Consider the following 25529-nt stretch of genomic DNA (forward strand, 5'->3'; position numbering starts at 1 on the left):
TCAGTAGTTAAAATATAATTCTTATGATAATAATAATATTATAGTGAAATATATAAGCAAATAAAAAAATACTGTTTGCAATCTTCTGGTTAGAAAAAAATAAATTTTTTATAGTACATTTTATTTTATTATTATCTAACAATTTATTTAATTTAAAATTTGAAATATGATTGTTGTACTATTAAATAAAAATCCATAAAACCTATGCTGTTTAGTTTTTTTGTTTTTTCTTCTAACAAATATTGTTATTGAGGTGAGAATAGTTTTCTATCATTGTCATAGTTTCAGGTAATTTAATATATAAGCTTCATTAAGATAGGTGTCATTTCATAACTAATAATAAAACATTTAATTAAATTTTAATTCATTAAAAACATAAAAGTCTGCAAGTTTATTGCACACCTTAGTATCAGTGTGGTATCTCTTGCTGCAACTTACATCCAACATAAAGATGTTTGCCAATATTTTAATGATGCTGCTTCCATACAGGAGCAATCAGTCATGTCAGTTGTGATCATATTAAAAATTTGATTTATTTTTGAGCCCCTCAAATTCTACAGTTAATTTTAAAAGTTAACATTCATAATTTATTAGAAAATTAAAAACAACCTCCTTCGTAGGAAACATAATACTTACAGAAATTGAGAACTTTTTTTAGAGGTGCTGTTTCAGTTCATGAAGCATGTTTGGAAGGTCATTTTAGGCCAAATAAACCTGTAAACTGCATTCAGTAGATTTATTTAAACTATTTATGCCCAAGTATCCTGGATGTTCCATAAAATCTTCAATATATTTTACCAACTAAGGAGTTTTGTGAATTGTCTTCAATTCATCTTTCTTTAAACTAATTAATCCTTTAATTGTATAAATTCCGATTAACATCCTCCCTGTGCTGTTTGAGTTTTTTTAATCTTTTCGAAACTATTTCTTGTGTAGTCTTCTTAGAGATCAGCATACTTACACCTGAAAACAAATGAAATTAAATCTCTAGCTGTTTTAATTATTTTTAGTCGTTAACTATCATAGTACATTGGTTTGTTTGCCGGTTTAACTCATTAAAATATTAATTCAGCACCCAAATAAAAAAACATTTCTGCATAAAGAGCTGTCACTAGCTGACAGACCAGTACAACTATTTTAAGAATTAAAAAAAAATATTGTATGTTGGATTTACTACAGGTCCGAAACTTAATTTTGATAATCGTTAGAGATTTATTGAAAATTACTTTATTAGGTCTTAAAGAAAAATAAATGTATTTATGATTTATAAATGTATATTTTTTGCTCCATTTTTATTTCCATACTGCCATAGAATTAAAATTATTTTTGGAATATTTCTATCAAGGTAATAAGTAAAATTTAACAAAAATTATATTTTGCAAAGCTACATGTCCATTTATTTATCCTATTTATTTATTATTTATTTCTTGTAACTTATTAAGCTAGATGTAATGACTTATTTTCAGACTACGTCAAAACTTCCTCCTACTTCTAATGTAGAGATGTAAATTAAGATTTGTATTTTTATATTGTTAGAAATTAACAATTTAAGTAATTGTTTGAATGATTTTTGTTTTTATTTTTAAGTTTATTGAAAGACAGAAGAATTTTTTATGGGCTATTTTAGTCATTAATTGTAAACAGTTTCACGATTTATTTCAAATAAAATTATAATAATGTTTTATTAGTTTTAATTACTTGTTTTTATATGTATATATATATATATATATATATATATATATATATATATATATATATATAAAATTTGGTTTTGTAATTAACATGATACTTTACTGTTTATTGTGAAGTAAAGTTTTCTTGTTTTATTTACCTTGCTACCCAGTTAAGTTTTGGGATGGTTAGAGATTACACCATACATGCAGATTGATGATTTTTCACCAGTATACTCTTATATGTATAAAGTATAATACAAGTAATTTCTGATCTGTATAAAATAAAAAGTTAAAAATAAATTTAATTATCTGTTGCATTAGTTTTCAAGTGCAATATTTAATCCTTGTTTGTTAACTGATTACACACGTGTGTATATATATATTACAATTATTTTTCTCAATACTGGTGGGGATTTGCAGCACTCCAAATCCTAATGTTATGGTTGTTTACATAGCTGTCCAGATGAAGCCGCATCTCATCGTGAAAAAAAGTCCATAATATGAATACCCTCTCACATGAATCGATGAAACCAATGACAATAGTCAAGCAGTTTTTCTTTGGATCAAGAGAACTTTTTGAATTCGATGTGGTCATAAGTTTAATTTTTTTGTCGCCCGATGAACAGGTTTTTTGGTAATTAATTTCAGCTAACAAGCGTCTTTATTGATTTTTTTTTGGCGTGGCAGTTATCCATCTTTGATTTCAGCAACGGTGTCTGCATTCAACACTGTCATTGATCTTTTGTGTTCCCTGTTATTAACAGACCTATCTCTCTAAATTTAGCCACCAACCTCAAAACAGATATTGTTAGGTGTTAGTTTATCATGGTATTTATAGCAAAAAGATTCTTGCACTCCAATATTTTTTTAGTCTGTCAGTCTGGGTTGGTTGGTGAGAACTGAAATAGATGCTTTGAAGTATGTTTAAAAATTTTCGTCACTTCATGCTGGACCTAAGTATTGGAATGTTAAATATGTTTATGATTTTATAATCTTCAAGTCTAGGAAGAAAAATCCTATCCTTACAAGAGGAGCGCTAACCAAAGCAGAAACTTCTCCAATATAATTGATTTCAATTTTCGTATTCTAGTGATACTTTGATGTGTGGGTCTTCAGAACACAGATTGATCATTTTTTCAGTGAAAATAGCTTTAAAATGTCTGTTAGTTCATTCGCATTGAACTGAATAATCACTCCAGGGTCTGCATCTTTTAGCAGTCGGTCTTTCTCCATGAAATTAATTTTTGGACTAAATTCCTAGATTTAGTGAGCTGTTAACTTTTTTAACGGAAAAAGGTGTATATTTTATTTATACGTTTTAATCGAAAACCATGTTTTGATTAATAAATAGCACCTATTATAAACAAATTGCGTTATTTAAGATTATTTTATTATTATTTCTCTATGTTAAAAATGAAGTTTATCCCAGGTTTACAGTTTACAAAAAATGTAATTTTTATAGAAATCAGTTATTAATTTAAACCCAAGATAAGAAAAAAATAGCTTCAAAAGCTAAATTTCAAGGAATTATAAAAACCTTCCTGTACAAGTTAGCAGGATACCTTTCTTTACTTTTGTTGGAAAAACATTTATGAGTGACTGTTTAACACAAAAATTCTTCTAAACTGGCTGGGTCTCGATAAAACCTGTTGAAATATGTTAGATAATTGACACATTAGTGTCTGCCAGTCAGCTGAAAGAATTCAACAGTTGGCTGAATAGTGTCCCTTGTATTCAGCTTAATTGTATTTTGAAGGCATTTCTTAATTATTACTATATTAGCAGAATTTTGAAAAATGAATGCTTCAGGTTAAAAGCAGTTGTATCACCTATAATAAAAACCTCATTTTTTGACTTGTCCCTCATTTTTTGGCTTGACTACAAATTTATGCACTTCACAAAATATCATTGTTCTAACATACACATTCTTCTGAACCGTTTTGTAGGAAATTAGAATTTTGTAGTAGCATTCCTTGTAGGTCCTAGAAATGTCTGAAAAACTACCAGAATAAGAACTAGAATTGCTTAATTTAAAAATGTATTGCAGCAGATCTTACTTCAAGGCTTTTAATGGAAAATTAAAAAAATAAAATAATGATAAAGATGTTAAGTAATGTAAAAATAAAAATATTTTTAAAAACTTATGACTAAAAGTTTGCATTTGTGGATTGTTTTCTGTGTAACTTATTTGCATTTAATTATGAAAAAGTAACTCAGCATATCAGAACATGATAAAAATAGTGAAGTACATGAGCAGAATATTATTTAAATGAGTTTTGCTTGTTTTGAAAAAGTTCTACTGTAGTATTTTCGTTCAAGATGGCATTCCAGTATCAGATTAAAGGCCAAAAACAGCTTATTGAATTATGGTTATTGTTAGAATTATATAATACATCTAAAGAAAAAAACCCTCGCTAATCTAATGTGTAGTGTTGTGTAAGGTATTAAATCTCATGGTAGGTGGAGCTGGCAATATATGCTGCGCATGTGTGGTTGGTGGTGGAACGAGCCAGTGCATCAGAAGACAGTCTAGTAGCAACAATCGCTGAGGTTTGCTTATCATTTGTTGAACGCAAGGCTGTACTGAAGTGGTACTGGAAATACGAGATACTGGAAATACTGTAACTGGTGAGGCATATCTTGATATGATTCGGACAAGGGTTTTGCCTGCCATCTCAAACTTGTGTAATGATGGAACTTTTTTTATGTGCAACAAGATTGAGCCCCACCTCACTACCATTAAGATGTCAGGGTGTACCTCGATAAAACTATGCCCAGACAGTGGATAGGTCAAAGAGGTGCTGTTAAGTATCCACCTCGGTCTCCTGAGTTAACACCTCTGGACTTCTACCTCTAGGGAACTGTCAAGAATGACGTGTATGACAAAAACTAGCAACAATTGACGAGCTATGTGAAAAAAGCCTAGATTCATGTACTGCCATTACGACAGATACACTAATATCTATAGTTGTGCAGTTCGGCACCATAGGTATTGCATAGAAGGTGCTGGTGGTCATTTCAAACATATACCATAATCCTCTCTCAGTGCCAAAAATTGGTATGAGGTATGGACTAGCAAACAGTGAGTACATTTTTTTGGACTGCCCTGTATTTGGAAATTTATAATGCAATGTTGGTGATTGCCTCCAACAAGGCCAAAAAAAACATATCGACCATAAATGTTTTCAAATAATTATTATTTTACAGTAAAATGTTTTCTTTTTCACATTTTCTGTGTTGAATTAGTGTTAAATATTTCACTTTATTAAGATCTGTATACCTGGAATTTTTTTCTGCTTTACTGAAAAATCTGTTTTGAGTTTTACTGCTTGTTAATTATGTGAACTGTCCAACCCAAGAAAACCTGGAAAGTTGAAATAAATGAAGTTTTGATGTTGACATGTCAGTTTCTTCCTTTATGTAATAGTTTGAAATTATTCCTTTTAACAGAGTAGAATGAAAGTTACCATTATCTGTTAATTATCATTATCTTCCTCTTAGTTAATTACTTTGCTTTTTAAAACATTTTTAGGAACAAAAATTAAATTATACAGGGTGTTTCAAACTGTTTTTCGGAGTTTCGAAAATTCATTAACAAAAAAGTATTTCACTCATAAGAATAAAACAAGTACTGTACGAAAGAGTACTTCAAATAGATTTTTCCACGTATACTAGGCAGTTAGTAAACATTTGCTCGCTAGGCGTTGACAGTAGAGAAAATGGCTGCCACGGGAAGCGAGAAGTCGTTTTGTGTGTTAGAATTTCACTTGTCAAAGTCAGTAACTTTTGTGCAACGTGCATTTCAGTTGAAATTTCATAAGGAGCCACCAAGTGACAATTCAATTCGTGCATGGTATAAACTATTCAGTGAAACCGGTTGCTTGTGCAAGCGAAAATGAACTGGTCATACATCAACCTCAGAAATCAGTGTTGAACGTGTGCATGCAAATTTCATTCGCAGCCCATCAAAATCAACTGCGGCTGCAGGCAGAGAATTAGAAATTCTGAAAACAACAGTGTGGAGAGTTCTCCGTAAACATTTATTATGCAAACCGTGCCATTTTCAATTAATCCAGAGTCTTTCTGATTGAGATAAAACACGTAGGCTCGATTTTTGTTTACAGTTGCAGGAAAAGATGTTGTTAGATGAAGGTTTTCTAAACAAGATAATTTTCTGCGATGAAGCTACTTTCCATATTAGCGGCAAAGTAAACAGTCATAACGTGCGAGTTTAGGGAACTGAAAACCCACATGCTTATGTGGAACACATTTGGGATTCTCCGAAAGTAAATATTTTTTGTGCAATCTCACGTGAGGCAGTGTATGGGCCGTTCTTTTTTATGGAAACGACAGTAACCAGCATGATATACCTGGATATGTTACAATTATGGCTTACACCTCAGCTACTCAACGACTTCATTTTTCAGAAAGATGGTTGTCCTGCCCGTTTTCATAACGAGGTTCGACAGTACCTTAACACAACATTACCTAGGCGCTGGATAGGACGTGCGTCTGAAGAAGACAACACATTAATTATGCTGTGGCCACCAAGATCACCAGACCTCATGCCCTGTGATTTCTTTCTCTGGGGCTACGTGAAAGATAAGGAGTTTATCCCACCAATGCCACACAATATCGCTGAGCTAAAGGACCGTGCAATCAACTATATCGAAAATGACATGTTAGAACGAGTTTGGCAAGAGCTAGACTTTTGTGTTGATGTGTGCCATGTCACCAGAGGAGCACATATTGAACAGTTATAGATTTTAACAAAAACTGTTTTGAGTCCCTGCATCACCTCGTACAACTTTCATTTAGGTAAGTGAAAAACTTTTTTTGTACTGAATTTTTGTAACTCCTAAGAACATTATGAAACGCCCTGTATTATGTAAAACAACTTTTATTTGAAATCATTCTCCAACCCATCTTCTGATGAATAAAATTTTCAGGAATAAGTCTTAACATAAAACATAATTGTTTTTTTTTGTAAGTAAATTTAACCCACTCTCATTGTGAAGAATATTTTCCATTTCAATTTTATGAGAAACTTTTTTTTTTTATTAGGCTCCATTTCTCAATGAAAATATTTTTCTTTGCGCGCACAGATTGTTTTTTTGTTTATCAGAAGTTAATGTTATATTCAATTGTTTAGTTGTGTGCTTCAATCGATCAAAGCTAGCTATATTTTAATCTGATACAGGTAGTTAGCACTGGTTTTCATATACTAGAAGTTGGCAGTTTGAGCATTGGTTATATTTTAATACTAATGGCTTCTCAGTACTCCCTGGCCACCATTTTGTTTTGTTCTAATAAAAGCATCAGACCTGGAGATTCATGGCTAAAAAGTTATAAGACACTACATAGAAAAACAGAGAGTTGTAAATTGCTACGAGTCTCAGATCAAGAAAGGTGTACCAGGTATCTGAATATTTTCAAATTATATTAAGTAGTCCATCAGATATAACCACATATTTGCAAATGTAAATTTGAAAAATATATAGATCAGATAGGTGCTTATCTACCTAACTCATTCATTTTTGTGTGAAGTATGAAATGAAAAATGCTTATCTTAAATCCTAATGGTATAAACTTGTCATTATCCTGTTAATCTGGGTCATTAAATTCAGCATTGATTGAGTTGGGTAGTAGTTTATCCATTCATTCTATCTTGAGCATACTGTCTTTATGAAATTTTTTTTAAAATACTTATAATTTTGGTTTCTTCGTTGTAAGAGTTATTTTTCAATCTCGACAATCTAAAAAAATCTGTTATACCAATCATTGGACTAGTATCCAACTGACCAATCCTGACTTTGTTGTATCATTAATTAGAAACCAAAGTATATCAGTTAAGATGATTTTCAAATCATGTTCAAAGTCTTACTTAAGCAGATGTGAATTAGTTATTAGCATCAGCAGTAGCTGTTTTAAATAATACCTCAGGTCAGAAAAAAAGTTGAACAATAATTCTGATTGTAAGATTTGTTTACATAGTTGATTTTAATGCTGACTATATCATACAGTCGCTCAGACTGAGTGATTACCTATTAGACAAGACTGATAAGTAATCATTAAGCCAGAACTTTGTATCTATTAGATTATGTTGTTTTATTTTTAAATTAAGATAGAGAAAGTTTTTACAGTTTCTACTTATTTTATGTATTATAAAATTTCCAATTAGCTTCAGGAAAGTGAGAACCAGAAATGCTATTGGGCTAAGTATGTATGGAGAGAGAAATATTTAAAGCAAGGAAGAGGAAATAATTTTGTGTCGTAGATTTATAGAAGGAATTTAATGAGATGGCTAACAGCCAAGAGGAAGTAATGAAATAAATATTGGAAAAACTAAAGTAATGGAAGTAAATAAAAAAGATGATTTAGTGCTAACAGGGAAGAAAGAATAAAAATAAAAAAATACATGTTGGAGGAGAGTAATAAAAGGAAAGATAGTGATCTAGTAAAAGTCTGGTAAAGGTTAGCCAAGTATGGAGGAGTGTCTTGTGAAAGTGAATGATTGGATGCTAGGGAGAGGGACTGGATTAGAGAAAGTGGAATTTTGATAGCTGCATTGAGGATCAATAAAAGAAATGAGATGTTAATAAATGTAATGAAAATTGGAAACTACAAGGGGACTGGGAACAAAGAAAAAAGCTTGGTATAGAAATGAATGGAAGCAGTGGTGGCGTAAGGAATTTGCAAAACACTAAAGTAATGAAGAGTTTTCATAAATTGTATTGTAATATAATTGTCCTCTTTCCTTAGTATAAAATAATATATCTTATTTAACCTGAAATCCTCTCCCTAACTAGGATCTTTAGTTAGAATGTCTAGCCTAATACTACTTCATCATGATAAATAATAATCTTTATTGGCCGGTGGCATTTTATCAGACTTTGTCATTTCCTACCCAACAATTTAACAGATAAATGGAGAAATAAAGTTTCCATGGTTACTCACAACTTCAAATTTAAATGTTTCATTAATCTTATAAGTAACACCTTTGTATGCATGAAAAAGAACAGGAAAGAATTTTATCTAGATTTACTATTTCACCCAATTTAAAAATGTTTGGTATATACAACCAAGTATATTAGGATCTATAATATTAAAAAAAGTTACTCAAACTGAATTATACGAATTAATACAAACATAAAAGTCTATGTTACTAGTCAATTTTATATCTGTTCAATTCGATAAATTCAGTATAAGTTAGCTAGAAAAGTTTACTTTATTTCCTCTCATTTGTTCCATTCTATCAGTTTTCTTATGAAGTACTGTAAACAAATGCTTTTCATGTTAATGTAACTGAAAAGAATTTAAATACATTGATTGATTTTCATGATCTCAACTTATAATTGGCCAGGGTATTCAAGCTCCATCAAATTTAAAACATCAGTAAGTTGTGCCTTAAAGCAACTTAAAATATTACTTATCTTTTCTACGTTGTTTCATTTTTTCACATAAATACATATATTTTTTTTCAAATAGACAAAGATAAAATAGTATGGGTGGTAGATGGTTAGTCAAACTTCATAATGCATTTAACTTTTTTTTTGTAAAAAAGTAAACGTTTTTATTTTTAGAGTTATATCTGTGGATTAATAATTTAATTGAAATGTTATATAAGCCCAAAAATTTAAATGATTAGCTATATCCTGAGATTTACTCTTTATGCGTAACTTTCATTTGCTGATAATTCCATCAATTTTTATGTAATCGCGAACAATAAGAATATTTTAAAATAGATTACTACAAATCGACATTCAGAGATTTGCTTGTTGAAAATTAAGCTTAAAAAACTCGTTCGTTTTAGTCATATCTGTTTACATACAAAAGTTCAAAGTCGATAGAACATTTTAAGGAATTGTATCCGCTTAAAGCAGCCTGTCGTACATTTTAAATAAAAATATTTTGTCCGAAACGTAGTTTGATAATATAGCCAATCGGTGATTGAGAACTATAGTCTACCTGATCTTTTTGATTGTGAGCTTGCACCAAACTAGTTTTCCTGATGGATTACCTTTATAGACCCGTAGACAGTTTTTTTTCTGTTTAGCCTCCGGAACCACAGTAAGGTATTACTTCAGAGGATGGCATGGATGAATGTAAATGAATTGTAGTCTTGTACGGTCTCAGGTTTACCATTCCTGAGATGTGTGGTTAATTGAAACCCAACCACCAAAGAATGCGTCTGGTGGACGAAGCGGCATCGGGTACTTGGCGCACCAGGAAGATACCAATTGTGATATTGCTTGATGTGAGCAATGCTTTTAATTCGCTGAAATGGGATGCGATCCTACAAGCGTTGAGAGATAAGGATATTCCTGGATACCTAAGAAGAATTATCCAGAATTACCTGCAGGATAGGTTTGTTGTTTGTCACCAGGGTAGATCCTGCTTCTGCTTCAAAGTGACGTGTGGAGTGCCTCAAGGCTCTGTCTTGGGGCCACTCCTTTGGAATCTGGTCTATGACGGAATTCTCGAGCTGAGTTATCCTCTGGGTGTTTTCCCAGTGGCTTTTGCTGACGACCTGGCCTTGGTTGTTACTGGAAAAACTGAAGTAGAGGTATCGGAGAAGGCAAACGCAGCGATACGAATGGCAGAAGTCTGGATGTCTACTAAAGGCTTAAAACGTTCGCATGGTAAAACAAAATACGTAGTCATGACAGGTCGTAGGAGAATATCTGACATCCTAATTCGAGTAAGGGGTAATCTTGTCCAGCAACAGACTTCAGCCAAATATTTAGGGATCTGGCTTGACAAAAGGAGGAGTTTTACGGCACACGTGAATGAAATACGTAAACGAGCTGAATGCACGGTCAAAAATCTTAGCAGATTACTCGGTAATATGACAGGATCCAGAACTGCGAAGCGTAAGATTTACGCTCACGTAGTTAATTCCATCTTACTTTACGGTATACAAGTCTGGGAAAGAGCTCTGCGTGCCGACAAGAACAGAAGAGCCCTTGAAGGAATTCAACGGCGCATGGGCTTAAGAATGATATGCGCATATTCTTCAGTCTCCACCGAGGCAGTACTCGTAATTGCAGGAGTTCCTCCGCTTAAACAACTGGCGGAGATGCGAGTGAGTATAGCATGTGGACAACCTTCTAAAGAAGCATATGAAGAGATGCTGCGTAATTGGCAACATCGTTGGGATGTAGCCAACACGGGACGATGGACACATCGTTTGATACCTTTGATCCGACCATGGATAGAAAGGAAGTTCGGGGACATAAATTACTGGATAACGCAATTTTTTACAGGGCATGGGTCGTTCAGGTCCTATTTATGTGCGAGACTAAGGGTAGATAACAACAACTGTCCTTACTGTGGGGCTTATGATTCCCCTGAACATGTAGTATTTGAATGTAACCGTTGGACTGAAAGCAGGCAATCCTGTGTAAGACGTATAGGGCCATTATCTACGGAGAATGTGGTGGATAAAATGCTACTTAACGAGGATAACTTTAACGTGATCTCGCCGCAGTTATAAAGAAGAAAGATGAGGAAGCTCGTCAAGAAGAAACCGCTCGCTGATGACGGCTTGTATGTGGAATTTCCACCTACGAAATAAAAGAGCTAACCGGTGAACTGACCTGCCGTGCCGGACATACAGCCGGCGGGCGGGGAGGCGAGCTAGAGTAAAGGACACTCCTCTGGCGCGAGTCAAACTTGATTGTAGATCCGTTCCAGAGGAGTAGGTGGAAATATAAAAAAAAAACGGGTTGATCTAGTGGTGAACGTGTCTTCCCAAATCAGCTAATTTGGAAGTCGAGAGTTCCAGCGTTCAAAGGCTAGTAAAGACTTTTATACGGATTTGAATACTAGATCGTGGATACCGGTGTTCTTTGGTGGTTGGGTTTCAATTAACCACACATCTCAGGAATGGTCGAACTGAGGCTGTAAAAGACTATATATTTTATTTACACACACATATCATTGTCTGAAGTAATACCTGAACGGTAATTACGGGAAGCTAAACAGGAAAGAGAAAAAACCCACCAAAGAACACTGGTATTCACAATATAGAATTCAAATCTGTATAAAAGTAACTGCCTTTACTAGGATTTGAACCTTAGAACTCTCGACTTCGAAATCAACTTTTGCGATGACGAGTTCACCGCTAGACCTAACCGGTGTTCTTTAAATGTATGGGGAGGGCTGATTAGCTTGCACGTTGAATCTTGATTTATGGCTGGAATGTTTCTTATGGTCGTATTTATTGTTTCTAGACTCAGGCAGCATGTGAATATTAGCCGGTGGCTTATCAACGTGACGGATGACGCCTACATACATAAAGTGTAATGCTACAAGATTTGTGCGTTGACCGTACTCAGCCGTAGGCAGGTGATTGAGATGTAATTACGATGGCTTATTAAATCCAAAGGATTTAGGTATGGGTTGCTTTTCTTTATGTAATCGGCATTATCATTCCGCTGAAGCAAGTAGGGGTGCTCCGAAGAGCTGTACCGGACTCATCACAAAGACTTTTAACAATAATAGAGCTGTTGGTGTGAAGATCTTTGACGACAAAATATAAATTACCGTTGAAATAGTTTAAGGCATCATTCGACGGGTTGAAATTTAAAAACACTTTTAAAGATGTCTGTTATTCGTCAACGCGGCATGTACTTTTTATTCTATTTAGTTAACTCGTTAGATTTTTTATGTAATTATTATAATATTTTAACTTGAATTATTTTTAATTTTAAAGTCGCTCCGAAATATAAAACTCTAATTTCTCGTCCGATATATAATTCGAAAGAATAGTCATCCAACAAACAGCTCTCAAGCTATAACTAATTTAAACAATATTTTTAGACAGTACCTTTTATATGAATAAGAGCTCTCATTTTCCTCAGTAATACTGATTCCCTTCTTTTTTCTGGAATATCCTCGACATTTTCATATATCGTTAAGATGAATTTTTTTTTTTTGTAAAATTATCTTTTTATATGAATACATTCAGTTGAGATATTAACTAAAAAAATTTACCAAAGATGCTAAGCAATTATACATTGTAGTAGATCTCAGATAGGTTTACAGTGTACCAGCATTCAGTACTTTAAAAACTAATTCCATTGACAATTATTATTCCAATAGATCCTAAAATTGGCGTTTTTCTAAAGGTTTAGAATAGTTTATTAAAAAATAAAATTTATTTTTATGGAGGAATACTAAATAAATGTACCTTAGCGAGATAATAGAATTTAACAACATATCTCCATGTCTCCAGTTTATTAGCAAACTTTCTAATCAATGTTATGTTCAAACAAATATCAACACAAACAACATTTTGAATTAAAATTAGTCATTTATAATTTTCGAAAACATAGTAAAATAACATATTCAAAAGATAAAAATATGCATAGCAATTTGTGACGTTTGCAATAGATTCTTTACGTACTCGTTAATAGATAGCGTTTTAACCAAATTCTAAAACGTGGTTAGATGGTTCGTCGGTAGCTATAATCGAAGAAGGTTATGTTTGTCAATGTTGTGCTATGATAAAAAAATGCTGTTTTAAAGAGACAATTTCTTTGTAATTTTTATATTTACCAAAGATGTCTCATTTTAGTGGTGTTATGCAGTTAACTGACTTAGATGATTTTATTACTCCATCACAGGTAATTGTATTTCATAATGTTGGGTTATGCAGTTAAAAGTGATTTTTTCAAAATTATTTTTATTTTTCCAAACTACAGCTTAAAAAACAGTTGTTGACGTATAAGTAAAAAATATTATTTTGAAATTTTATTGTAACCCCTGTTGTGATGAGCTGTTGTATTCCGTATTATATATTTACTCCAATTTTTATTGTGATTAATGCTATCATTTTCATAAAATTGTATTATACATAGTCCTATACAAAAAAATTTCGATAATTAATAAAAATCATTATTTTTGTATATCTTAATTGTAGGAGAATTTATCTTTTCAATTTTTAACTTGTGTTACTGAGTACTGTAAACTTATTCGCCGAATGTACTTATTTCGAATCGGTGAAATTTCTAAATGTGCTCAAAAACTGTTAATTTAAGCAGTTGAAGCTGAAGTTTGAGTAAAAAGAAACACAGGATATCTAATTGTTACAAAATATGTAATATTTAGTCATTATAAAATTATGAATGTTCAACAATAAAGAAAATTAAACTATTAGATGTCATGGTATACCATTTTAAGAAAAAGAAAAAAAATGAATACAGAATAACATTTATAAGTCTAAAATGCAGTCATACATAATATATATATTAATTATATTACACAAAATGGTTTGCTCTAACCTTTCACAACTTTTTTTTCCAAGCACTAAGAAAATAGTTGAGTGGGACCTGCTTATGGACATCAACTATTAAGGTCATTAGGAAGTAAATACCAATTATGTATAGAAAACCTTTTGACTAAAAATTTCTATAGCTTTGTTTTCTTTGTTTTACAGGAATTAGATTTCTTTTGAATTTTACACATTATGGAATATAGTTACTGTTATGCTTGAAGGGATGCAATTATTTTCTTGCATTGGGCCTTTTTGTGTATTATTTTTTTATTTTCCATATCCAATGTAATTTATTTCTAACTAGTTAATTTCTGTACAGATACCTGTATTATTGTTGATTATGTAGTAAAAGTTAGTTCAGTTTGGAGCAGGAGGTTGGTGCTTGTCTTAACTGCAGCAAAATTTGCTGTTGATAAGAAGATAGTATCAACAACTATTGATACCAACTCCCTAACCACCATTCTGATGTTGTTTTTTTTTTTAATTAAAAGGACATATTCTTGGTGGGCAATTCAGGAATGTTACAAGGAAAGCAGTCATCTACAGATTCTGGATTGAAAAAACTGCTCAAGATGTCCTGATAGTTATGAAATATTATTTGTACCTATTAATAATGGGTGTATCCAGTGGGTGGAAAGGGGGGGCAGCTGCCCCTCTTCCAAGATGGAAAAAAATATAAAACAAAAAAAAAATTAAATAAACAATTTTTGAAAAATTTAAAATTAAACAACATTTTGAAAGAAACTACAAAATAGAGACACCCATACCATCTGTGGTATGGGTGTCTTACTTACGTCATTAACAGTTTCTTAGAATAGTCTTGTCACTGTTTCATTTCACAACACAATGGGAATATTCCTGCAGCTATTTACAAAGTATATAAGAGCGCACGCATTTTCGGTTAGTCAATACAGATGTTACTTTCATACAACTGTGTAAATAGTGTATGCAATTTTTTTATGACTAAATAGTTTTTTTTGTGCCAGCCCCCTACCATCCACTTTATTATAACAATTGGATATTAGAACATTTTTTGGTAAGTAGCCTACTGTGACATTTCCTATATGCCTTTATATAACTTGCAATGTATATACCATAAATTTACATAAGCACAGCTCTTGCTTTAAAAGCGTGTAACTTGACATATGTTATTCATCATTTTTTGGTTGATCTTTCTATACTTGGAAGTGTTATGCCACTTGGGATTCGTTTGGATTTTTCAACATAAAATAGAGTTTAGTATTTGTTTATAAAATTTTTTAAATTCTAAATAATAAATACTTTTGATAAACAATTAAAAATAATTCAAAACGTGGCCTAATTACCCATATTGCTTTTGGCAATTGGTCGATTTTTTTAACTGTAAACTTGGCTTGTTCCTAGTTTATCTTGAATTTGTCAGTAAAGAAAGGAAATATCTAACCACATTATGACAGATTTATGATTATGATGTGGATGTATGGAAGTATTTGTTTTGGGGTCACTGAGTCCAAAAAAATAGTTTTTTAAAAAATGTCTTGTCTGATAAACTTTCTTTTGACGATTTTTCCATAAGTTTTTAATTCTAATAGTGATGAGTTATAGTTTTGAATTAATGTTAGCTAATTTAGTCATATGTTGTATAAAACTCAATTTTGATGAAAATGTCAATTGAACCTTACTTGTTAAATGAGGTAGCAAGATGCCTCGTCTGCATCCACATCAATGTTTGGTCAAATTAAATTTATTTTTTTTGCATTGAATTTAAAACAAAAAAATACCAGCAGCAGCAATGAGGATGAGTACAAGGAATTACAACTATCATCTGGTTCAAACACTGTGACTGCAAGGCCTTCTTCTACGATTCAAACCATTTTGGAACACAATGAAGATGAAATTGTAGATGATGGTTGTTGTCATGAAGATGATTTTGGAGTAAATTAATCGGCTTGGTGAGCACTATGCCAATTTATAAGAAAAAGTGTCTGGCTACCATCAAAGAACTATACGATTTTGTGACAGATGCCAAACACCTCAGGAGGAAATTCAGTCACTAGTGGCTGGATGCATATTCTCCATGGCTAACTTACTCAAGGTGACTCAAAGGTGTTTTCTGTAAATATTGTTTTGTTTTCACCATCAGCCAGAACAGTCAGAGGTGGTTGGGGTTCTTTTTACATCAGATGCTTCCCTAAGTACAAGGATGTGCACAATTATTGCAAAGCACATGTACATTCTCAGGGACATCAGACACAATGGAATCTACAAAACTGTTCATGGATGTCAGTCCAGTGGACATCCAACTTCATCAGTCGTCATGAAAATTAATAGAAAAAACAAAAAGTACTGTCCTCAATTGTTTACTGCGTCGTTTTTTCCGGCACACATGATTTACCTCTCAGAAGCAAAAATCTGGATGAAGGCATACTTATTGACTTAACGCAATTTATGCATTGAAGCTGCTGATTCACAACCAAAAGACCATTTTGAACACGGACCAAAAAACACATTCTACTGATCACCTATCATCCAAAATGAATTAAATGATCTATGTGCTGCTACAATCAGGGAACAGATCTTCACAAGGGTTAAAAAAGCTTGAGTTTACAGTATTTTGGCTGACAAAACCATGGATATTTCTGTCAAAGAACGACTGTTTATTTGATTATGTTTCTTTGATAAAAAGGCCAACGAAATCAAAGAAGAATTATTAGGCCTTGTAGAGCTTGAAGGAGGTAGTACTGAGAGTATTGCCAAAGCCATTGAAGATTCTCTTACAAACTTAAACTAGACCCTGATAAGTGTGTGGGATTAGACTTTGACAGATGTTCCATTGTGTCTGGAAAGAAGGAGGTGTGAAAAGTCTTCTTCTTCCGTTGCTCTTCTCACGCAGCTTGCGTGAGTTCCATCGCAGTTTAAAATTTCCAGGATAATGTTTAAGACAAGGTTCATGACAAGGTTAAAGCTTAACCTTGTTAAGCTTTAACCCGGAAATTTGAAACTGCGATGGAACTATCAAGGAGATAATCACATACTTTTTAAATGTTTTACGATGCAGGCTTATTGCTACCATTCTCATTGTGTGAGACTAGGTGATCAGAGAAATGCAAGAGCATCTATGTTTTTAAGGAATACTTCGTTGATATTATTATTCCATTAGAGACCTTAGTTTTAGGGATAAATGCAGCTACAAGAAAAAATGCTTATCGAATGCACACTGGCATGGAGATCATCATTTATTGTGTCAGTAGCATTATTTGCCAAGTATACCGCTATAAAGAAACCTGTAGCTAATGCCCTTCAGTTGAAGACACTTAAAATAGTTAAAGCCAACCAGCACCTTCAAACTATTCTTGACATGCTATGAGTTCATCGGGAAGATGCAGAAAACATCACAACTGATGTTTTAAAAGATGCAGGCGAAATTACAATGCATTTGAATGTTAATATAACCACCACTCACATTGCTGGTCAACAGATTCATAGAAGCAATCATTCAGCCAAAAATCCATTTGAAATTTGGAGAAGGTCTCTTAATTCCTTACTTGGATTCCATCATATCATCTTTGAAAGTCAGATTTTCTGCAGACAAATTGCCAGCATTTTCATTGATAAATTTCCATCTGAGTAACATAAGAGTTGTTTAATTGGAGGAGTGGAGTGAAAGTAATTCATGTTGTGCAAATTTCTACAATTTAGAAGGCATTGAAGGAGAAAGGGAATTGTGGTTCAAAAAGTGGAATGAGGTACAGGAAACGCCAGACATAATTGAAGTTTTAAAAAGAGAGAATCATTTTTCCTGACTATTAGAAAGGCTCTGTTGATTTGCTTTCACATCCCTGCACAACAAGTACTATTGAGCATTCGTTTAGCCCCCTTTGTCGAATTAAAATGTGGCTAAGAAGCACCGTTGGTGAAAACAGGTTTAATGGGTTAGTTATGTTAAGCATTCCCTGACAGTGGGTTTTTGTTAACAAGGAGCAATTAGTTGAAGCTGTTGTTAGACAGTTTGCATCTAATCCTCACAAACTATTGTTAAATTGGTTTTTTTAAAAATAAAATTCTTTTTGTTATTATTTATTATTGCATAGGCACCCCCCCCCCCCCCCTTCTAATGGACTACTCTTCACCACAAAAAGAAATTAAATTCAGAAAGCTGCCCCCCTTCTGTTTTGAGCTGGATACGCCCCTGCTATTAATAGTAGCATAATTTGTGTACGTATAATTTCAGCAATTGAATTTTAAAAATATAAAATGATTTTTATTTTATTTTAAATATGTAGTAACGACTAAAATAATCACATCTGTAACTTCTGTTTTTCTTATAATTTTTAAATTATTTATGTTAGTATGAATCACTTTATGAAAACATTCTGGTTGTATTTTTTGTGTTTATTTATAAAGGAATGTATCAAGCCGGTCAAAATCGATAAAGTTACTACCAGTACTGGATCAAAAATTAAAGTGCAAAGTGATGGAAGTTATATACAGTTGAAAGAGGTAAGCCTTTTATTACATTGTATAAATATATTTTATTTATAGTTTAATGAAGTGAACTCAATTTTATTTACAGTTTTTAGTTTGCCTAGTAAATGAAGAATTAGGTAAATAGTGAACTTTATAAAATTTAGAACTGCTGGTGTCTATTATTAAGCATGCTTTTTTTCTCCACATGTCACATCTGCTGTTGCATTCATGTATACATACACTGTTTTGTACATTTATTAAGAATTATTTGATAATTTTTCTTTTTATTTCACTATTAAAATTAATGTATCCCATTTACTGAAATCAAAATTTGTTATATTTTATAATAAAAAAAAGGTGAAGTAATGACTATATGAAATACACCACACAATTTAAATTATTAAAACTTTAGGATTTTTATTAATTTAGACAGTGAAAGCAGTTTTTTAAATCATGCATGGTGTTTTCACAAATTTTGTTATGACAAGAGCACAGTATCTGCCACAACTGCAAAGTAAGTAACTACCACTACAGAAAACTAAGTAATGAAATATATTTATTCAAATAAAAATTTTTTTTTAATAGAAAATATATATACGAGGTGCTACCCAAAAGTTCGGGGAATTTTACCTTAAAAATAAAATAGCTTACCATAACTTATAATTTCTACTGTCTCCTTCAAAGTAATCCCCTTGGGCGTTGATACAGTGATCCCAGCATTTTTCCCATGATTCCATGCATCCCTGGAAATCTGCAGGTGTAAGTGTTAGAAGCACATTATGTGTTTCTTCCTGAATCTCCTCAATTGTGTTAAAACGACGGCCGTTGAATTGAAATTTTATTTTCGGAAAGAGAAAAAAGTCGCATGGGGCAAGGTCAGGCGAATACGGTAGGTGGGGAATCACTACCGTCTTTTTGGAAGCCAAGAAATTCCAAACAGCTAGCGATGTGTGCGCGGGCGCGTTGTCATGGTGCAGAACCCAGCTGTTGTTACCCCCACAGATCTGAACGTTTGTGCCTAATACTTTTGCGTAACTGCTTCAAAACTTCACAATAGAACATCCCATTGACAGTTTGACTAAGAGGAGGAACAAATTCCTTATGGATAGTGCCTTTGATGTCGAAAAAACAATCATCATGGACTTCACGTTGCTGCAAACTTGGCGTGCTTTTTTTGGCCGCAGTGAACTTGGTGACTTCCACTGCAACGACTGCTGCTTAGTTTCAGGGTCATACCCATACACCCATGTCTCATTACCGGTTATGATGTTGGAGATGAAGTTAGGGTCAACTGTTGTTGAAGACAACAGGGTCAACTGTTGTTGAAGACAACTAGTTAGGGTCAACTGTTTGTTGAGTTTTTCAATTCACTACAGACAGCTACGCGATTTTGTTTCTGGTCGCTGTTCAACAGTCTCTGTACAAATTTTGCAGCAATGCATCTTATGTTCAAATTGTCCGACAAGATGCGTTGCACGGACCCATATGACATTTGTACAATTGCACAAACATCATGGATTGTTTGTCTACGATCTGCAACAATAGCCTCTCGCACTTTCGCGATGTTTTCCATTGTTTTGTTTGTTGATGGTCTTCCTGAACGCTCATCGTCATCGACTGTTGTTCGTCCATCTTTGAATCATTTGTACTCAAAAAAAGTTTTACTTTTACTCAGCATTGTCACCAAATGCTTCCACAAGCATGTGATGGGTTTCTGCACCAGTTTTTTTAAGCATGAAGCAAAATTTGATGCAGGTTCTTTGCCCTTTAAAATCTACCATTTAGAACTTCGCCGAAGCAGTAAAACACAACGTTACACAACCGCACGAAAGTCAACAATGCAGCCTCTCACATCACAGTTTTTGGAACACTGATTCACAAAGAGTACTGTTTGCCACATCTAGCGGTAGCAGGTCGTACCAGCAATGGTTCGCGCGTGAAATTCAAATTCCCTGAACTTTTGGGTAGCACCTTGTATAGTTAAAATATTTTTCTTCATTTGGTTAAACAGTTGCTTTTTCTTTATTCTCACAAATACAATATCTTTAAGTAAGATTTTATAACTTGCAATTCTGTGAGAACCTAGAATTTGAGAATATTTTTATTTCAACAATATCTACTTCCATGCTGTTTCTTTTAATGCAAAATAAGAGATTCCACCAGTTTACAACATCCTTTATTGATAACGTTAAAGAATTATTCATAAAATAGTGATTGTAACAATATCAGCCAAAAATAATCATCACAGTTCTACATTTATTTGGAGTAAAATATTTTGCTAATTAATGTGAATTATGATTAGATAAAAATATTATATGTGTATAATATTAATTTTACGTAGAATAATAATATTATATATAAATACTAGTGTACCCCGTCGCGACTTTGCCCATATAAATGTAGCCTCACTTGCAATTCTTTTTCAATAGCAAACTTATTTTTTTTATAAATAAAAAATATTTATTCAACAATATTATATGTAGATTTTAATTAAATCCTGATAAAATGGTAAATAAAAATTTTTATGAAAAATACTGAAGGAATATATGATTAGCAATGAATTGTTGCCCAAAACAAAGGAAAGCAAAAAACGGAAGATAAGAAAATTTTAACAATATTTGTTAGACCAATCCATTTTATGTATGAATAGTTCAATATAAAAGTCCAATAAAGATAAACAAAAAATTTATTATAATCCCAGATTTAGCATCCCCATTGCGGCTTCGCCCGTGCTCTAAGGTTACTGGCGCCTCCCATCATGGTCAGAGGGTTATGGCTAGCTTCACTCTCCCTTCCCATTTTCTCCCGTTTCTTACTTACTTCCCTTTCCCCTTTCTTTTCCCACATTTCCCATTCCTCTTCCATTTCCATTTCTCCTTCCTCTTTCCTCTTTTCTTTTCTCTCTTTTCCATTTCTTTTCCCCCCTTTTTTCTTTTTTCCATTTTCCCCTTCTTCCTGCGCGTAAATTGGTCTAGTAATTTTTAGTCTGTAGTGGACACACATATCAGAAACATTGCAATGGAATCGTAAAATATTTAGTATAGCGTATATTGCTTTCACATCCAACAGATAGCGCTGTTATTAAAAAAAAAAAAACATTTTTAAAAAAATTTAGTTTTTTATCAATTTGAAACCCTTAAAATCAAAATTTAGATAAACCCTTTATTAGTGCATGCCTATTTAAAGATACAAAGGTACCCTGAAAATTTCAGTCTCTACCTATAATAGTTTTGGTTGTACGTTGATTATGAGTCAGTGAATCAGTCAGGACATTCTCTTTTATATTAATGGAAATTAAAAAGAACTCCTAGTAATTAAAATTAAATAAATTGTTCAAAATATCCTTCATCACTAGTTACATAATGACCTACTCAGTCTAACATTCTCTTAGTAAAAAATTTAATTTTTTTATTTTAAATTTAAAAAATTAAGTTTATGGAAAACTTAAAAAATCTGAATTTTGACTTAAGTTTTTTTTGCTTTACACCAGTTCTATTGGCTACTACTGGAACTCATTATTTTTTACATTAAAAAATATACCAAACCACAACTTCATACAACAGTTGGTTTTCGATGAATTTCGGTATAGGTTCATTTTGCCGCTAAGCAGAAATCTTGGTAAAATTCTTTGTTATTTCTAATTTAAAAACAAAGCCTTTTCCGGACACATGTTTATTATGAACTTTTTAATTGTTTTAAACAGAGAAATTTAGTTGTAAAATTTAACGGCATTCTTTTGGAGCACTCGCACACTCATTCTGTTACTCTGTGTGCGCACACGATGTATTAATATTACTTATTTGACAGTTGTAATGAATTACTTCATTTCCATGCTTTACCTATGCTTTTAATCTCAACCAATTTTTTTGCATCTGACATCTTCAATTATTTGCTTTACATATTGTAACTTTTTAATTCCATTTTAATTTAATATTATATTATTTAATTTTAATTAAATTTATTTAATCCCCCTTCCTCTTCACCCATTTCCCTTTCCCCTTCCCTATTTTCCCTCTCCATTTCCTTTTCCCCTTTTCTTTTTTCCATTTACTCCTTCTTCCCCTTTACCTTTTTTGATTTTTCCCTATGTCCCTTTTCCGATTTTTCCCTTTCTCCTTTCTTCTCCGCGTGTAAATCGTTCCAGTAGTTTTTTTGTTTATAATGGACACACATCGGAAACATTGCAATGGAATCTTAAAATATTTAGTATAGCGTATGTTGCTTTTACGTCCAACAGATAGCGCTGTTAACACAAAATTTAGTTTTTTATCAATTTGAACCCCTTAAAATCAAAATTTTGCAAAATCCTTTCTTAGTGCATGCCTACTTAAAGATACAAAGGTACCCTGAAAGTCTCTACCTATAATAGATTTGGTTGTATGTTGATTGTGAATCAGTGAATCGGTCAGGACATTCTCTTTTATAAGAAATATAATTAATATATCATATTATTATTATTATAATAATAGTCATTTTTACTCTTAGAAAACTGTCTTTTACTGAAAATAATATGTTGGGATCTCTGTCTGTCTGCCTGCCTCTACATTATGCAACATGCTTTGCTGTTTAATTATAGCATGTGAGTGTATGGCTATGTCCTGAATGTGATGGATTGATTAACAATGGTATGTACCTAATAGGCATACCCTTTGAAACTTATGCATATTACTGTATGTATGCATACATACTAACGTATGTACCATAGTTATTATAATTTCCATCTTGCCTTGTTATATAGGGAGCACGAATGATTAACATAGGTTGTGTTCATTTTTATGTAATAAATAATATATGCAAATTATTTAAAATTTATTTAATTTTTAAAACTATTTTGTTTATTATTTTTTAATTTTTTATATTTAATTTATTAAAATCTTTTGTAAAATTAGTTCAGGAATTTTTTTTCAGGATGGTGATAGTAAATATTTACAAAGAGTTGATATTTCACTAAGTGATTGTTTAGCTTGTAGTGGGTGTATTACGTCTGCTGAAAGTGTTCTTATTACTCAACAAAGTAAAGATGAAATGATGAGAATTTTTAATGAAAAGAGAAATTTAATTAATGTAAGTAATCTAATTTTTCTATTTATTTTTAATTTCATGTTATTCAGTGTTACAATACGCTAATGGTGTAATTAAGTCTCAACATAGGTCTTGTCCTTTTACATATTGGTTATGTTCTTAATTAGATTGCCATTAATGGTACAGGTATGACTGAATTACACCAGTAAGTTAGGTATTTAAATTTAATTATGTAATAACAGTAAAGTTAAAATCTGAATTAACAGTTAGACTTATTTTTAACAGCAAAAAAATAATTAATTGCAAAATTAATAAAATAAGGTGAATTATTTTAAAAAGCGTAACTGAAATTAAAATAATGCAAGTATTTAAATAAGTATTTCAAATAATTTAGAAAATATTGAATATTAATTAAATAAAAATGTAAAAAATCTGATTGTCAAATTATTTCATTTGCCTCTCCTCTTTCCTTCCTATCACATAATAATAAGATTCAAACTTGTTAATTTTTCAAACTTGTTGCAATAGATATTTTGATTTTTTATTACAAAAGAAAAAGATAGTGTTGACTTTTATGTAGAGCTCATATATACTTATAAAATACTAATTACATAATACACTAACCGATTGCTTTGAGTAATGTCACTAGGCAGTTATTTGATTTTGATTTTAGATTTTGCCATGATTTTTTGATCTACTCATGCCTCCTACAACTGTTGTGGTTATAATAATTTATCTGTATATAAAACTACCAGATGCAATATTTACAACATTATTATTACTAGTTTTGCTATCAATATAATATAGTGTTTGAGATTAGTGTGTGTGTGTGTGTGTGTGTGTGCACGTGTGCACACTAAGGAATTAATATGCTAATTTTCATTTATATGTGTTTTTATCTCTGTTTTACAGTCTGATCAGAAACATTTGGCAAAATTTATAGTTGTATCACTTTCAATACAACCGGTTTTATCAATGGCACAATGTTATAATTTGACTCCTGAATTGGCTTTGAAAAAGTTAACAGGTCTGATTTAACTTTATTTATTTATTGTATTTATGGATGTGATTGAATTTACCCTTTTGTATGTATAAATTATTATGTATGGATGTGATTGATTATTAATGAAATTAGGCATTATTTTTAGAATACAATAAATATCCTTTATTGATTGCACAGTAAAGTTAAAAATGTAGCTGTTAATACTCCTTATTTCCATGTGTAAGTGTATTGTATTAATGCTTTGTAATTATTGAGATGTGTTAAATGCAAATTTTTTTACAGCAGTATTTCTGTTGTTAGTGATATTCTGTTTTCATTACATTTATATAAATTTAATGATCTGTCTGTAAATGTTTTATGTAATATGTGTTTCTTTTTTTACAGGTTATTTTAAGAAATTAGGAGCAGATATGGTACTTGACATGTGTGTTGCTGAAGATATGGTTTTATTAGAAGCACAAGAGGAATTTATTGAACGTTATCATTCTAAATCAAATGGTATTAAATCGTCTCTTCCGATGTTAGCTTCATCTTGTCCAGGTAATTGGAATCTACTTATCATCTGTCTGTACACTTTGATGGAATCAGATAAAATATGTCGTATATTATTATCACTCGTGATTTGATGTTTTATCTTATGATTTTAATTTTTATATAATAATATTTTTAAATTGAACTTTATAAAAAACATGAATAGAATATTACAATGCTAAGGGAATTAGTAAATTGTTGGATAATAAGAATTATTTATAAATGATATAATATTATTACTCTTATAATTGTGTTTAATATGATGTACTTCCAAACTATTTGTTTGGAAAAGCTTTTTTTGTAAATTAAATTAAAATCATTATTAAATAATAAGTTTATTTCCCGCAGCCTTGGAGAAAAGCAAGAGTTTTTCACAACATTATAAGTATAAGGTGCAACGGTGGTCTGAAAAGTTCGTGGAATAATAGTGAAAATGAGAATTTATATTTTCAAAAAAAAAATTATTTTTCAAGATAATCTTTAATACTAATACATTTCATCCAACAGTGTTCCAGCGCCATTACTTTGTCTCCCTGATGTTCCTTTACAAAATACCCATCACCATCCCATCCCC

The 25529-nt window shown here is 31.8% G+C and overlaps 1 protein-coding gene and 1 long non-coding RNA gene across 4 annotated transcripts in view; one reads left to right on the forward strand and one right to left on the reverse strand.

The window, feature by feature from the left end:
- Window positions 1–663: 663 nt before the first annotated feature.
- On the reverse strand, window positions 664–14906 carry LOC142323821 (uncharacterized). Its single transcript, XR_012756168.1, has 2 exons — window positions 14748–14906; window positions 664–963 (listed from the first exon to the last, which is right to left on the reverse strand). It is a non-coding gene; the product is annotated as an uncharacterized LOC142323821 (long non-coding RNA).
- The window catches only part of LOC142323819 (putative cytosolic Fe-S cluster assembly factor AGAP009023), a 35505-nt gene continuing 23084 nt past the window's right edge, over window positions 13109–25529 (forward strand). For 2 of the 3 annotated variants that reach the window (XM_075364069.1, XM_075364068.1), the window contains exons 1-5: window positions 13109–13303; window positions 18337–18432; window positions 23308–23463; window positions 24334–24448; window positions 24809–24964. In XM_075364069.1, coding sequence (XP_075220184.1) covers window positions 13241–13303; window positions 18337–18432; window positions 23308–23463; window positions 24334–24448; window positions 24809–24964 — 586 coding nt within the window. In that variant the 5' untranslated portion in view covers window positions 13109–13240. Of the gene's footprint in view, window positions 13304–14874; window positions 14990–18336; window positions 18433–23307; window positions 23464–24333; window positions 24449–24808; window positions 24965–25529 lie in introns of those variants that run through there. The other variant, XM_075364070.1, reaches the window with a different exon arrangement.

This window comes from Lycorma delicatula, chromosome 4 (assembly GCF_047948215.1).
Source record: "Lycorma delicatula isolate Av1 chromosome 4, ASM4794821v1, whole genome shotgun sequence".
NCBI classification, from domain to species: Eukaryota; Metazoa; Arthropoda; class Insecta; order Hemiptera; family Fulgoridae; genus Lycorma; species Lycorma delicatula.